We start from the raw sequence: 16,586 nt of genomic DNA, 5'->3' as shown, positions 1-16,586 counted from the left end.
CCCCCGGCCCCCCGCCCCCCCCCCCGGTCATCAATCGTCTGCCCAGCTACCCAAGTCCAGTGCATCTTTTTACAAAAGTTTGTCTTTTCTTGTTACAGGAATGCTATTTACAACATAAGCCTGCGCGACCTCACGGAAATCGCCGATCAGGTGAGTACTTTCACATCTCTCCATTGAATAATTTCGCGGCATGTATTCCGCATGCACAACTTTGTACTCGCGTTACAAAGTACAGGGATTAATTAATTTATTTTTTAATTTGTGATAAATATCAAATTAAAAGGCTTGTGCGTACAAATAGCCGTAAGGTTTACTTTATAAATTACGACTTCTCTCTACGTGTCATGCGATTGCAAGAATAAATGACTTGACGTTTAATAACGCTCCCTTGGAATTAAAATAGATTTCATAGTTAATAAAAATGTTTTTATATTAGCGAGAGGTTGAGTGATTCGAATTAATAAAACAGTACGACGTCCTCTGGAAATATGTTATATCTATTAATAATACATTCTTAATTGGATGTAATTTTACGAGCCGAGGAAATATGTATTCGTGCTAATAAATAATTAATCTCGCGCAGCCTTTGTATCCAGATAAGCGAATAATAAGTATTGGTATCCGTTTGAGCATACGTAATTTATAATTACAGGCGAATAATAGCATTGCCGAAAAAATTCACATTCGAGCTTCGATATTATCATAATGTTGAAAAGCTGAATGGAAAAGTGAATGTTTAAATGTAGTGAGATGAGTTTGACGAGTTGAATTATTTCGCTTCGCCTCGTTATTTATAAGTCGATTAACTTGATAAATCGGATTAATCGTTGTTTCAAATATTTTCTTATATTTAATATAACCTGAAATACGTTGAATATTTGCTATTAATATATCGACAATTCAATTTTCCACGTAAGAATAAACACGGGATTAAATGTTGAACTAATCCCGGGGCAAACACAATATATAAATTTACATCAGAATTACCATTTTCCATATCTTCTCCTAATGGCTTAAGTCATCTTTCCCCTAAATTGAACATCAACAACAGACTTTTCCTACTTTCTAAAGAGCAGCTCGCTGTTACAAAGACTCTAAAAGTATCTAGGTCACATTGTTGATCACACTTTTATATTACGGAAAAAGTTTTGCCCTTGTTCATTAACTATATATGTGCGCGCGTTTTACCACTCGGCGTCCACGAGATTTTTCTAAACTGTAGTTATGTATTAAGAGAAAAAAGTAAGCGGGACGGGTAAAGTCAGTGAAAAACTTTGCCCTGGCTTCACTAATCAAACTTCAAAGTCAAATTTGCTACCTTTTTCGCCTCTATCTAGAGACAACCATAAGGAGTGGCTCTCTTCACTTGGTAAAAAAACTTTTTCATCCTCCAATGTACATACGAAAATTTGGTGCTTGCGTGCGTGCTTGCGTGCGTGCGTGCGTGCGTGCGTGCGTGCGTGCGTGCGTGCCTGCGTATCGATGGAATCGTCGTTACGCGAGTAATTTTATCGACATTAAAGGGGCTTCGCGTGCCAATCACTGCGATGATTCGCATTAACGTAAAAACAACAGAGAAAACATTGATTCCTTTAATCACTGGACCACCATAACCGACTACTTTCCCTAAACGAACGATAGTCTCGCGAATAATAAGTACTTTTTAAATGCGCTTTAGTACGGGCTCGTGAAGTCGAATATCCGAGGTATTATGGTTTTTATTTCTTATATTTTTATGACACAGTCGAGTCTTTCATTTTCCTTCTTTTGCTTTTTTTTTTTTTTTTTTTTTTTAACTAGAGAATACGCGAGGTGCATAATAGTTATGGAACCGCAACTTTTTCGTCGGATGTTTATTATTTTTAAAAAGTACGGGACAAGGTACAGTTAAGGAACATTGCTTTTTTTTCCTGTTTCTCCTGTTTTTTTTTTTTTTTTTTTTTTTTTTTTTTTTTTTCATGTCTTTTAAAAAGATATTATATCTTTAGGTAGGAATGTCGGCAAAAAAATACTATAGCAACTACTTTTGCGAACGTATTTAATTTGATTTCTCATAACACATTACTAAATTTAAAGATAAATTTAATGGAATACAATATTGTTGGACAAAATATAGATTTTTAACTCCACAGATATACAGGAAAACTTTCTTTTAAAAGGAAAATAACTAAACTTAATTTACTAACTGAAATGAATAGAACCATTTTTATTAGAAAAAAAAAAGACGACTACCTTTAGTAGTTTATGTTGCTAAAGCTCGTTGACTCTCGTTATTAAGTAGCTAGCTAGAGAGAGAGAGAGAGAGAGAGAGAGAGAGGATACGAAAAAAATTTGTATTATTCACGTTTGACTTTTAAATTTCTAGTACATTTGAATACATTTGTCGTTTATAATACTTTTTTGTTTCTTCTAAAGGTATGAAGTAGCAAATACATGGCGATTCATTGAGAAATAAAGTTTGCCAAAAGTATATTCGCCTCAACTGTGTAACATTAAAATTAGCAAAAATTTTGCTTGTTCCTTCTCTTCAATGTAATTCTACATTCCAAAGTTGAATCATCCAAACTTAATGGCCTTCAACGCCAACGGGACTTGAGATAATTAAGAAAATATAGAACGTTATGAACATATTTTTCAAAGGTTTGTGAATATCTCTGAGTATTTAATTTTTGTAAAATTTCTTCGATATTCTAAAAGTACGTAATAGTTCTTTAAGTACATCCAATAAACTTAAATTAGAAGGAGCAAATTTCAGGATGAACTGGAATCGAGCTTAATACGTTAAAGAGCACTCTTAAGCTCTTTGATGGGCGAAAATGACGGGCGAGTTATCACGTTGTTAGTCATTAAAGGGTGAGCATTAAAAAGTTATTACCAACTGACTAAAACATCGTACATAAAGTTTTCGCTGTATAATCTCGGAAAATAATTAATTGTTTCAAGTTTTAGTACATATGAAATGAATTTACTGCGAGCATTTTTGATAACTATATCGTGAAATTTAGACGAAATAAAATGGACGGATAATTTCGAGTTATTGAAGCTATAAGTAGCGAAATTATCATATGCTCGATAGAAAATGTAATCGTAGAATGAATTTTACATTAGAAGAGCTTTCGACGAATAAAAATATCACTTAGTACTTATTATTGCAGCCGAATTTTAATTTTTGAATAAAAGATAGTTTTTTACTGCGAGTCATTTTTATTATATCCAGTAACGCAATCAGCCGCCATTTCCCTTTTATATTTTTAAAGCATATAATTTATCTTTCATAAATTTACGTTAAAGTTTATTCGATATTACGTTAATATCAATACATTTCTTGTGCAGTTGTTTTTCTACCGATTGTAATTGAATGAAAGTGGCGGATAGAAATGGCACGATATAAGATTGTATGCTCATTATTTGTAAAATCAACAATTTTGTAAAATTACGGTAAAGCTTAGGAGCTTGCGAAATAAATTAACAAAACGGACATTGTCGGTGATTGTTGTTAAATTCGTAAATTATAAAAATAGGAGAGTGAAAAAAATTTTCTAATCGCTCTTATAGCCGTATTTAAATAAATGACGCTAGATCTCTTACGCTTGCGTATGTCTTTGTTTCAATTGCAATTTTATAATTATGCTTTATGGCACAAAATGTATAATGAATGACATGATGTCAGAACCTTGGAAAATATTCATTTTTATGGCGAGAATCTTAATACAAGTTCTACCACGTCATTTACAATTATTCGTCAGATTTATCACAGCCACTTTACCTTTCATTTTATAGTTAATGTATATATTAAAATTGAGACCATTAAAAGAGAAAAGGAAAGAAAAAAAAAAGAGAAAAAAAAGGCTGGTGAATATCTTGAAAAAATTATGTGGACCGTAGCATGAATTTATTGAAAGTGTATACTCGAGCGAAACAGAAGCCAATACGAGAGCATGTAGGTGGCCAACTGCCCAGGCAATTAATTTTCGTCAGAAGTCAAAATGTCACTGCCCTCTACATTTTGGTTATGCCGTACTCGGTTAACATTCTTAATATTGATTCGATCATATTATTCCCCGCCCGCTTGTTCGACCGATCAAATCGAGTAAAAAATTGGCTTGCACAAAAATTCAGAAAAAGAGTGGCGCCGCGATATAGCTGGACCTGGAGCAGTGACGGGCAATTGGGATGGGGAGGGGCGGGGGTGGGGGTGGGGGGGGGGGGGGGGGGAGGACGAAGCGACGAAACGAGCGTTGGAAAAAGCCTCGCACCGTGGGACACAATCCACCGCGCGCCTCGTCTCACTCAATAATTCTGCGGTCACCTCGTATCCAATGCCTACCTCCTCCTCCCCTCACCCCCCATCCACTATCCACCTTCCACGTCCAACTCCCACCACACCCACATTACTATCCTCCATTTCTATTTTACCGCCCGTTCTACCGCCCTCCGAACACGTGTATCGGATTTTACTTTTCGCCTTCGCCACATACTGATTTTTTTTTATCGTCGCGCGATATGCGCGGGACCGCGACTGGATGTGGGGCGGAGCGATGATAAATCGAGGAGCCGATTACAGCTCGATTTTGCGAATGTTCCGTATCGCCGTTAGCCGAGCACACTTATACGTCTAAAAGAATATTATGAGCTGTTCCTAACGCCAGGAGTGAGATTCTCTTGCGAGCTGAGTCACCCCCGTCGCTGTGTCGTCGTTACGGAGATCACGAGTAAATTGGAGCAGTGAAAGGGGTGTGTTTTTTTTTTCATCACTTTTTGTTTTGTTTGTTTTACTTTGTTTATTTATTTATTTATTTATTTTTTTTTTTTTTTTTTTTGGAAAAATGTACATTCCGTTGGAGATCTACGGAAGCAGGTGTCTATCGCTAAAGCATTAGGCTGTGGTTTTGTGTAACATTGTATATTGACATACTTCTCGTTATTTTTATTATTATTAAAAATAGTATCGGACGTTATAGATATTAGAAAGTGGTTTTACAATAGTCGCGTTGTAATAACGAGAATTTTTCCTCATTCTCATAGGCTAATAATTATAATTTCTAAATTGCAGCCTTATAACGTCAGCTCTCGTATTATGTATTATCATCGATGACAAGACGATAACAGTAATAATGCAATGATTATTTATGCATGGTAATTGCGAACACTCTATTAAGAAAAGTTATTGATATGCATAATATTTTGAGACAACGTCGCTTTACTATAGTTGTACACAATTCATTATAATTCTCGAACAATATGCTAAAGATTACGATACACGCATAAGCAAATTCCAATAAACATTCGCTGTGGAGATCATGTATGTAAGCCGTTAATAGCTTTCGATTGTCTCGTTTTCGTTCGTAACGTTACGAGAGCATAAATTAACAATGACATTAGTCAATGTTATAAATGTAGTTTGCTTAAAGTCTTGTTAATCTAATAATGGCTGGCGATTAGAAAAAGAGTTCCGGAAAGTTATCGTCCTATATAGAGGATTTTTTAAGTCATTCGATCACGAGACATTTGTGCGAAGCTAAATGCCATGCTAAGTGGATCAGCGTAGTCGCGATAAGTACAACCGGCGTCTTACATTTCGAAGGAAATATCTCGCAAAGATGAAAATCCTCCCGAAAACCCGCTCGTTATATCACCACTACAAGCGCCTGTCTCCTTAACCCACCGCAACAATGAGTTCGTAGACGGACCCGCGCTCGCTTCCATTTGTGTATACATATGCATATATATATATATATATATATATATATATATATATATATATATACATGTATGTACTTAATATACGCGTGCTAAAGGAATTCTATTATCAAGAAGCGACAGCCAGTGCTAATAATGTACCGGATGGGCTTACAAGTATTACACTAGCAGAATACATCCGAGGCGCAGTTTATGCAATCAGACAATAATGTCACGACTACGCGTGTCGCAAGGTACAGCCATTTGCGTCGTATGAGTGTAGGATGGGGTGAGGATGCGATAGCGCCATACGAGGTGCGGGAGAGCCATCCGAAATAGCTACGCCTTCGTAAAACTCGCAAGTTAGTGCGATATGGGCCAGTTTGTGTGCGCGCGTGTGCGCGGTCGATTGTCTACATGACGCTCATGTCTGGCGTGGGCAATTAGGTGGACGGTCACGTTTCCCCTTAGCTCGCGTTGCCGGAAATCATGGCAAAGGCCGAGGACAAAGTCCGAGAGGTCCTACTAACGAATCCGCGGAGCGTCGATTCTCGCGCTACCGCCACACTTCCATGACAATCAGTGCCGCGAGTCGTTAGTACTCACCGGGGGACTTTTCGCGTCCAGCCGTCTGTATACACTTATACAATTCACAATGACGTTACGAGATAAGTTGCTCGTACTTTTTTTGCCTTCTTAGTCCCATCCGAGGCCCTCCCTCGGACATTAACCGATAAGGGACGATATTTTTGAATGCCGGCGAAACCAATGGAACGAAGGCCTTACAGGACTGGGATTGGCGCTGACTATTGTAATCATATTTGGTCGCATTCTCCCGGGTTATCGGCTGGCAATTGGGCCTGTCGAAGTTTCTTGGAGAAGCTGTCTATAGCTGTCGGTAAACGCTAATGCAGCGAGTGCTTGAAGAGTGACTGGGATCGAAAAAATCAGCGGCGCTCGAGAGCCACTGAATGGGAGTGTCTGCGAGTATACACTCGGACCATTAAGTAGCCCGGGCTCGACCTCGCGAGCACGTGGACATACGCGTCGATTGTGTATGGGTGTTGTGTGCGTGTGTGCACGCGCGCGCGCGCAAATCGTGCCAGCGGACTAATACACTTTTTCACTACGGCGAATTCCTTCAGCGGCTTGGCGTCGAGTAGGAACGGTTACCCGCAGAACGACGTTACCCGCACAGCGACGGAGATAGATAGAGAGAGAGAGAGAGAGAGAGAGAGAGAGAGAGAGAGAGAGAGAGACCGAGCGGAAGCGCGTATTCCGACTCCTATTCCTTATCGGGCTACGTGTATGGGTGCGCGCTCACTCCAGGAGGACTCTGGGGAATTCCAGCCAGAGCTTCAGCCAAGATGCGCGCATAGCGGGGCAAAGTAACGGTCGTACCTCCCTTCGCCGTCACCGCCGCCACCGTCGCTACCATTGTCGCATCCGTCCCCTCTAGTTCCAAGACCGTTGCACCTCCGAATGCACTTGACTCGGATGATGTCGCGTAGGGAGGGAGCGGGGAGTGCGAGGCGCACTTGTCCCGGATCGGACAAACTATGAGAATGGGACCGCGCGAAACTTTTAGACGCACTCGCCGAGATTGGATGGTCGCTCGACTGCTGAATTTTCCGCCCTGGTTACGGGTTACGCCTCGGCGATGACGCTTCGGCTACTTTATCATTATTGTGCATCGGGGCACGCGTTGAAAGAAGTAAAGTGCAATTACGCGCGCTCGTTTCCGAGATACGCCGTTCCGAGTGCGAAAACCGGCGTTAAAATGGGCGCTGAGTGTAGTAAGTTTTTGGCCGCTAGATCCGTTTGTTCGAGGATCAATGAATCTCTCGGATAATTTGGTATTATTAAAATGGAAGTGAAGTGGTGGGCGTTGTGGCGGTTATGCATTTGTAATGTCACGGATGTCACTCTGGCAGCCTAACGATTGTCTTGTAATTGCCTCGTAATTGCAGCGTTAAAACGTTGTAAAAGTAATTAAGTTTACGATATATTTTGCAATTATTAAAACTTCCGAGGTATGATATTAAAATTTCTCTACTAACCGAGATTCGACGAGCGCTCGATTCGTTTTCCTGCTTTTTATACCTTTCCCCAGATGCGAGCCGTTAGTTAAGAGAAGAATGATACCGTAAAATCGTACTACACTAAAATTAGGTTTAATAGACAATTTCGTTAAAATATAAAAATACATGGTTGTTAAAGTTTAAAAACTTTTGAAAGTTTGATAACTTAAAAAATGTTGAAAGCAAACATTAGAAAATTAGTTTTTATGATTACGAGTTTTAAAACTAACAAGATATATATACTTGCAAAGTAAAAAGTAAAATAATTTAGAAAATATTGCACTTATATCTGCTCGTGGATTATGTACGATGACAGCATTCATATAGTTTCTGCAATATTAATTACTCTTAAAAAGTAAAAATTCCTAGGTCGGGTCGTCGATGAATCAGCCATTTTATTAATTATATTTTTTGTAGGCAAAACAAGAAAAAAAAAACTATATATATATATATATATATATATACACTTTTTATTTATGCTTATATATGCAGTATTTTATACATGACGTATTTTATATTCGCCATATATCTTGAACAAATAATGTAAATTCGAATATGGGGGGTCACGACAGTGCCGTTAATTTGAATGCGCGTAATTCTCTCTCTCTCTCTCTCTCTCTCTCTCTCTCTCTCCCTTTATTAGCTCTTTTGAAGCTGAAAAACAAAACAAGAAAATAAATAAATAAATAAACTACGGCGGCTCAATATACATATGCACTTGCTTTTATTCAATGTATTAATTCGCAATTGACAAGGTGAAGAGCGCGGATAATCATTGAGTTTAATATTTAAAATCCTATAAAGGTATTGAATGACAACTGACTGCCTTAGTGGTGAGCGCAAAGTTAATTGTTAATACCAACTGAAAATGAATAAGCTCGTTAATATTTACGATACTACAGCTGAAACAGTAACGAGTATTTAAGAATGTTACGTTCAAAATTAAAACAAAAAAAAAAACAAAAAAAAAAACAAAAAAACGGAAAAAGTTATAATAACAATCATATAGCGGGCTCAAACGGATTTAAATATTTTGCGATAATATTTTACAGATTATTTGGCTGAGAATTTAGATCACAATTATCTACCATTCGATATTGGCAAAAATGGATTGTCTGTCGAGGAAAATATAAATCAAATATGCAATGCAAAGTAATTGTCTCCGTGTCCGTTGCAGCCAGATTTTTCCACACTCCTTGGCTGACTAAACAAGGAAGCCGTGTCCAATAGACTGTTTGGATCGGGCGCAAAAAGCTTTTCGCCGTCATTTAATCGGGTCCGCTATTAGCTTAAGTTAATTAATGAATTACTCGCGTTTGCTTAGCGCGGAGAAGGAAGTACCCACAGCACCCGGATGACTACGAAAAACGCGGCCGTCGAGTTGGATTTTAAGGCACCTTCGAAATGCCGTTTCATTAAATTTACGAAAGTTTTTTTGTTTTTTTTTTTTTTTTGTTTTGTTTTGTCCTCTATCCCCAAGTACCGCGTGCCCCTTCGAATTCACATCTCTAATAGCGAGCTTCCACGTAATACATACAAGTTTGTAATTTTTCGCTCGATTCTCTCATTTCGCTTCCTCCTCCTCCTTCTCCTCCTCCTTCTCCTCCTCATCCTCCTGTCGTCGTCGTCGTTGTCCTCGTCGTCCTCGTCCGTTTAGCCTCTTTTTGCTACCTTCTCTCTCAATCTCTCACAGTTTTTGTACGATTCCTATCCAAGTTTTTCCACTACGCTCTTTACCGCGTATCCTTAGTCTCTATTATAATATTCCTTCGGAGGCGCTAAACTTTTATTATATTATCTAAATAAAAGGAATTCTAGCGCATCATTAGGCAAATGTTTATGTCGCTCCATTTGCTCTGTGCTAATACGCTCTCGTGATTATTAATAGTCATAGTAGGATTCGTAAGTGAAAAGTTCACACGTAATACCGAACTTTTGCATTTTTACCTTATAATTTTTTTACTCTGGCGAATAATTAGCGCCTAATTCCGACAGTAATGTCGAGCAGCGCATTAAGAACAACAGATTTTGCGTTTTAAGCGCTTTTACGATTTAATGCCGCGTTACATTAATTCGAGAGAATAAGTTCTCACAACGTCTCTATGTATTATAGATTAAAAATTCCGCGCGACACGCATTTAAAGACGTTAGAAATCGCAAGCGCAGGTATTGTTCGCTACAAATGTAAAAATACTACATGTAAAAGTGCATTAAACTTCCGCGCCGCAATAATCAAGGGAATAATACTCTTTGCGCGGGAACGACGTGAGTTTTTGCCGTCTCGACCGACTAGAATGATAATGATAATGATACACTCGTTACATCTTCACAATAACAATATATTTTTGTGTGCCGTTCAAGAGTGATTTTTAATTATAGTCAAATTGTTTATTTAGCCATTGTTGGGATTTCGTGAGCTCGTAGCTCGTAGCTCGTAGCTCGTAGCTCGTGGCTCGTGGCTTTGGTTTTGTGCAAAATTTAGCCATTCTAGGGGAACAATGACAGTCCGTTGCGAACGGCTCCTCTGTCGAATTCATTATAACGGAAAGGCCGTCGTCGTACAGTGCACACATCTTCCTCAAGATATTCTCATGTAAGACAGTGTTGTCGCGCTAAGGAAATCTTTCCGCTCATCCTACCATTCGCTCACTCCTTAATACTTCGTTACGCCGCTCTAATTGTACCTTCGCCATGTGTATGCCTCGCAACTGCATTCACGTCGTTATAATAAGAAAATCTTCAGCCTGTGTTGGGCGAATTTCATTATGAATTTTTACATGGAATAAAAGCGAAGAAGTAATTGATGATCTAGTAATATGTTTTTCGTATCCTGCCGCGATCGTTCTCGCTCGACGTTTAATCGGGCTGCGCTCGAGGATACGCGCGGTACAGTTTGCATGATCGTTCTTATCGTATTATCAGCGAAGAAATGTTATAATACGCGAGGCCCGGCTTTTACAGCTACGAGCAAACATCTGCGCGGCTGAGTTTATTGGTGCTTCTTGCAAATGGGATAATAATAAAATATCCCGCGATGAAAGCGCCCATCGGTCGTCCTGTGCTTACATTTACAGGCGAGCATCTTCCTTGGCCATCCTGCCTCTAATCTTCGCACTCCGCTCCCGAGAATGAGCGAATTAAGGGGATGAGGAGGAGGAGGACAACGACGACGAACATAATCCGCGAGTAATCTGTCGAAGGTTGATACGGTATCTCAGGGTGGCTAAGAGATAGATAGATAGATAGATGGATAGATAGATAGATAGATATAGAGTGACAGAGTGAGTGAGTGAGTGAGGGGAGGGGGAAGGAGAAAATTATCTAATTAGCGCCCGGCTAGGTCGTATAAAAGGTCCGGGACATTGTAAAGTTGCCCTGATATCGCGTATGAGGCTAATTTACCGAAATCGCGACGGAACTAAAAGTTGCCTCAATCGTCGTATTCCCGTAAATAAATGATTGGCGCAGATTCTGATTCTTAGCCAACTTCCTAGATGTCGACGTATTCTCGTTGCAGGTAAAGCAAAGAATTATTTATATACCCCATTAATATTCTATTGGGATCTCCTGGGCTTCTTGATTAAGTGCTTAGCGATGGCAAAATTGAAGAACGGGAGATTGACGGTGACTGGGGTGAGGAGTAGGGTGAGTGACATGGGGAAAGAAAGGGGAGGTAGGTACATTCGTTCGAATGATTCCATGAACAATGTAATCTGTTTTATTTTATTTTATTACGCAACTTATCGCATGCGTTGCGCTCGTTATTTTCGTTCATTATGAACGTTCCCTTAAGGCGAATTTGATTAGCTATTACAGGCGACAATTGCAGTTGTTTGAGCTACAAAATTCACGTTATTATCGTATTTTAGGGATGGATAACGGTAAGAGTGAACAAAAAAAAATCACTTTTTCTGACATTTGCAAATATATTGAACAAACTTTATGTAAAATATCCTTTACAAAGCATTTTATTTTATTTCTACCAACGATCCTTCTTTTTTTTCTTTTTTTTTTACAGCAAGCATGGCTTATTTAAGTGGTTAATTATTGAAAAATCGTCTCGGTTAATTCGTCAGCAGCACTTTTCTATACTAAATCAATTATTTTGTATTGTTCGTGCTGATCTTTCGCGGTGGCTCTAGTTGTTCGTAGCATACGCGAAATTGCAATTAAATTGGCAAATAATGTCAATCGATAGAATTTAAAAAATCATTTTGAATACAATAAATAGTGATGAGAAAATCATGGATATGCGTGAGAAATTTATTGATCGATTCATTTTATATTTAAAATATTATAAATAAATTGAAATTCATTGTTGAAAATGCTAATAATTATTAATGCATTATCAAATAAAATTTAAATGAATTTGAAAATAATTCTACACAACGATTTTACGAACTAATTATAAGATATCGAATAAATCTGTTTCAATGCTGTCATTATTCATCTTACAAGTATCAAATTATTTTCGACGTAAAATTACATTTAATAGGGACATGCGAATTTTAAGAAAAATTGTCGACTTTTAGATAGGTATATGCTTAATAATATCCTTCCACATTTCAATTCTTAAGAATTTTGTCATTTCCAGCAACGTACCTGCTAATTATTCAGTTGCATGGCTACCGATGTACATTGCCAACTGAGGAATGCAAAATCAAAGGACAAGTCTAGCAAAAATCAAAATCAAATATTTGTATCTCCACTGTATCCCCCTCCCGCCAACCGCTCTCTCTCTCTCTCTCTCTCTCTCTCTCTCTCTCTTTCACTTGGCGTTAAATAGCAGGTACATACAGTCGAGCAGGGCGAGCGACGGGCCACTGTTAGGTATGCGTCAGGTAGGCAAACTCGTCGCGCTCCACATGCATGCGAAAGTCCAAGAAATCGTGCTAGAGCCAAAGACGTAAGGACAGAGCGTCGAGATACGAGGGAGACAGCGCGAGGGTACGCGCGTAAAATACGTCCAGGCAGGTATGCACGCACACATACCGACAGCCAGCCAAACAAACAAACGCACACGCTGCCGACGACGACGACGCGTACCACCAATCCACGTACAGCCGCACACAACGGTCAGATTCATATTCTCTCTCCTGCTTGCGCATAGTGAGAGGCGGCTCTGACCGGTCATTCACTTATCACCGGGTGTAAAAAGCGCCGCCCCTCTATACACCGTCGCACTGCAAGTTCCCTCCCACCCTCCATCCATCCTCACGCTCTCTCGCACGCTCACTCACTCTATCTATCTATTCCTCCCTCCCCGATATCTCTCTCTCTCTCTCTCTCTCTCTCTCTCTATATATATATATATATATATATATATATATATATCTCATCTCCAGGTGTACTGTATAACGTCGTCAACGTCGTCGTCGTCGTCGTCGTCGTCGTCGTCTTCGTCTTCGTCGTTATAGTCTCATGCGAGCCCGAGGCTGACGTCCGCTCGAGTTTCCCCCCTCTCTCGTCCTTCCCCGATCATAGGTACCATGACATCCAAAGAGAAAAGAAAAAGCGAAATAATTCTCGTACGAAGACATACGACTTCGTCCTCCTCTCTCCCTTCCCTCCCTCTTTTTCCTTAACTCACTCTCTCTCTCTCTCTCTCTCTCTCTCTCTCTCTCTCTCTCTCCCTCTCGCTCACTCAACATCTTGCATATTACCTCGGGGAGATAGATACACGCACGCAAAAGTGTGCACGTATGCATCAGGAGATTTCAAGATGAAGGACGAAGAAAAATTCTAAAGCTCGGTTTTGAAATTGCATGAACTCCCATTCGCGTAATTCTGCTCGTGAATTAATTTTCATTTATTGTTTACTGTCTTTTTTTCTTTTTTTCCCCCTTTTTTTTTAACAAACTTAAAACACGCCAATGATTTAGGGGTACGAGCCATTAGTTTCAACCGATGAAAAGTTAATACATGTCCAATGAGCTTAAACAATAATGTGGCACTTCATTAAACATTCAAGTACATTTTTATTGCATATTCAATGACCAAATAATAGTTTTTTTTTCAATTGATTTACTCGATAATCAAGAAATTTCTATCATTACTTTAAAGACCATGAAAATAACCTTTGAACAGTTATTGAAGACACATTTTGCAATTATCGTACGGAATTGAATTCCTTACTTTTAATATTTTCATGCATAGGTATTTCGATATTTATTTACAATATTTGCATGATGTACTCAAGATTTGCAAAATATGAGTAAAATGAATTTTAACGTAAATAATTTTTCACCATTACTCATATTAATATATTCTTGTTACTTTGCATCGAATACAATTAGCGCGTATCAAATTTTATAAATGAAATACTATAAGGATTTATTTATAAGCATTGCTGATTACCGCAAATTAGAGTTTTCAATCGATTTTTGTGAAGCTTACTCTCATCAAAGATAATCAAAAGTGAAATATAAATTATTTGCTTCTACAAATCGGGTGGCATCAACGAAATTCATCAATACATTTTAACAAATATGTTGTTGTTGTTCCTATATTATTGGTATACATTTTTATTATCAAGAAATAGAGGCGCTATTATTGTCTTTTTATAATAAACATTGTTTTAAATTGGAACATTAATTTTATTAATTATTTATTCTTTTTTTTTTTACGCTTCTTCGTCGTCACGCTCAACGAACCTGAGCGTGGATCGCAATTATTCCTCATTCGCTATTAGATTTATCTATATATTTTGATCGCCAACAAATCTAAATTTCTCGGAATCTTGTATTGAAACAGAACTAAAATCCATTGAAAAATTCTATTCCGTAGGTATTGTAACGGCTGACTCTCGTTATCACTACTGTTTGCTCGTATGTCACGCCGCAAGTTCATTAAAGGCCCAAAGGTCATGAGAGCCAGCCTCTCTAGAAGCAAAGAAGGTATCGATCGCTCGTCCTCGGAAAAACGTGAAATAATCGGGCAAAAGTGCGTGGGAGTACTTTGGTAGCGTGCGCAAATACCGATCGCCCCTACCCCAACCCCATCTTTAAGCATCAATAAAAGCAATTTTTAAGACCGTGAGCGCCCAATTTTCAAACTATCACAAATAATTTTTCTAACGAGTCAAAGAATCTCCAATTTTTCAATTATTATCAGGGGATGCCAGAGGATGAAGAGCGATGGAGCACAAAATAATTGAAAATAGTAATGCTCCCCGATTGATCGCATAATCGCATCACACTTTATCGGCAGCCGATCGACAGCCACAGAAAACGGCGAGATTTATAGTCGCGTATCGACCCGCCCGAATCGAAATTGAAAAAGGAAAGAAAAAAAAAGAGTCAGATTGATGCGCTGCCGGTTAAAACACTCCGGCGCTCGCTCGACCCCTTCGCCCACACCCCTCACCCAATGGAAATCGCCCGCTCACTCCCTTTCTCTCTCTCTCTCTCTCTCTCTCTCTCTCTCTCTCGCGCGCGCGCGCGCGCGCGCACCGGGTCAATGGATAGGAGCGTCGGGGAGAGATAGCAGGCCGAGTGAAGCATCAGCGACGCCTAACAAAAGCCCTGATGGATGAAAGGATTGATAAAAAGTCCGAGTCGCGACCGCACCAGGGACTTAGCCCGAGGGGGGCGACCGAGTCCGAAGGATCGGGGACATAGTCCGAACAAAGTGCTGAGCGGGGCTGTGAAATGGGCCACCTTAAATAATAAAATAAGCCGCAACCCACGACGACTGGACACCTTTCGCGACACTATCGAGAACCCCCTCTCCTGCCAAAACCCCCCCCCATCCCTGCTCCGCCGTCGCCTCCTCCTCCTCGCCATCGCCGTTATCGGCTTGGTTGGCAGTATCCTTCCGATTTCCTCTATAGGCTCCAGAGCCGTACCCCTTGGCCCACGCACTCGCACGCGCCTCGATAAATTTGCAAAGTATCCGGGTATTTGCTTAGTCGTGCTATGGCGAGGGTTGCCGGGTCGCCTTAATTATTCATCGGCGAGAAGCGCGAAAGAGTCACGTGGCTCTCTTCTATAAATAAGAGCGGTGGCCTACAAACAAGCCCAAAGCGCCCGTATAATTACGAAAATGGGAGCTGCTTCCCTAAAATTCGAGACCCGTGCGCAAATATCGGGGGTAGCGGCTACGTGAGGGCAAACAGCGCCGGGCACGTGCCCGAGCTACCGCGGTTAGGCAAATGCCCTGACTCGATCGGATTGACGAGTTCCGCGATCGCGAGGCCGGGCACGTAAGAGACGCGCAGCCTCACCCCGGAGATGGGAAATCACTCGTCGAATCTCGGGCGTCGCACGGATTTTATTGCCACGGACGTGCGGGGCTCGCAATTTTCCGTTGTCCCCGGAATTTTTCCAGCTTACTCCTCGAGCTGCAAATTATCGTGGCTTTTATCGTCGTTGTTGTTGCTGCCGTTCCTATTGTTGTTGCTGCCGTTGCTATTGTTGTCGCTGTTAGTGCAGCTTGCGCTAGTTGTTTACGATCGCGACGAGTTGGATTTTGATTATTCGAGGCAGAGGGGCAGATCCTTTTTGGCTGGTGATTGGGGTCGTGTGCGGCCTCGCGGTGGGCACCGCGAGATTCGCAAAAATTGTCGGTTTTTTGCGAGACGAATGTAGAGGCGGAATGGAGGTAGCTTCGAAAAATATTAATTTGCGAATATTAATTAAGGCGATGTTTCAGAAGGTGTAGGGACGTCTGAAAGGGCCTTTACATCGACAACGGGGGTGGTGAATTTTTCATTGAAAATTTTTTATTCTCCTTGCGTTAATTGAAGAGCGACCGGATGAAATGGCGCAATTTCTTATACGGCTTAATAGACGTAAAAAGGCTATTAATTAAATAAATTAATTACAA

The 16,586-nt window shown here is 40.0% G+C and overlaps 1 protein-coding gene across 1 annotated transcript in view; it reads left to right on the top strand.

The window, feature by feature from the left end:
• The window catches only part of LOC105361816 (semaphorin-1A), a 269,541-nt gene that overhangs the window by 130,649 nt on the left and 122,306 nt on the right, over window positions 1-16,586 (top strand). The window contains 1 exon segment of the mRNA XM_011499098.1: window positions 99-150. Coding sequence (XP_011497400.1) covers window positions 99-150 — 52 coding nt within the window.

This window comes from Ceratosolen solmsi, unplaced genomic scaffold, assembly GCF_000503995.2.
Source record: "Ceratosolen solmsi marchali unplaced genomic scaffold, CerSol_1.0 scaffold2, whole genome shotgun sequence".
NCBI lineage: Eukaryota > Metazoa > Arthropoda > Insecta > Hymenoptera > Agaonidae > Ceratosolen > Ceratosolen solmsi.
Note: the sequence above shows the minus strand (reverse complement) of the source record. Positions and strands in the feature narration are given on the sequence as shown.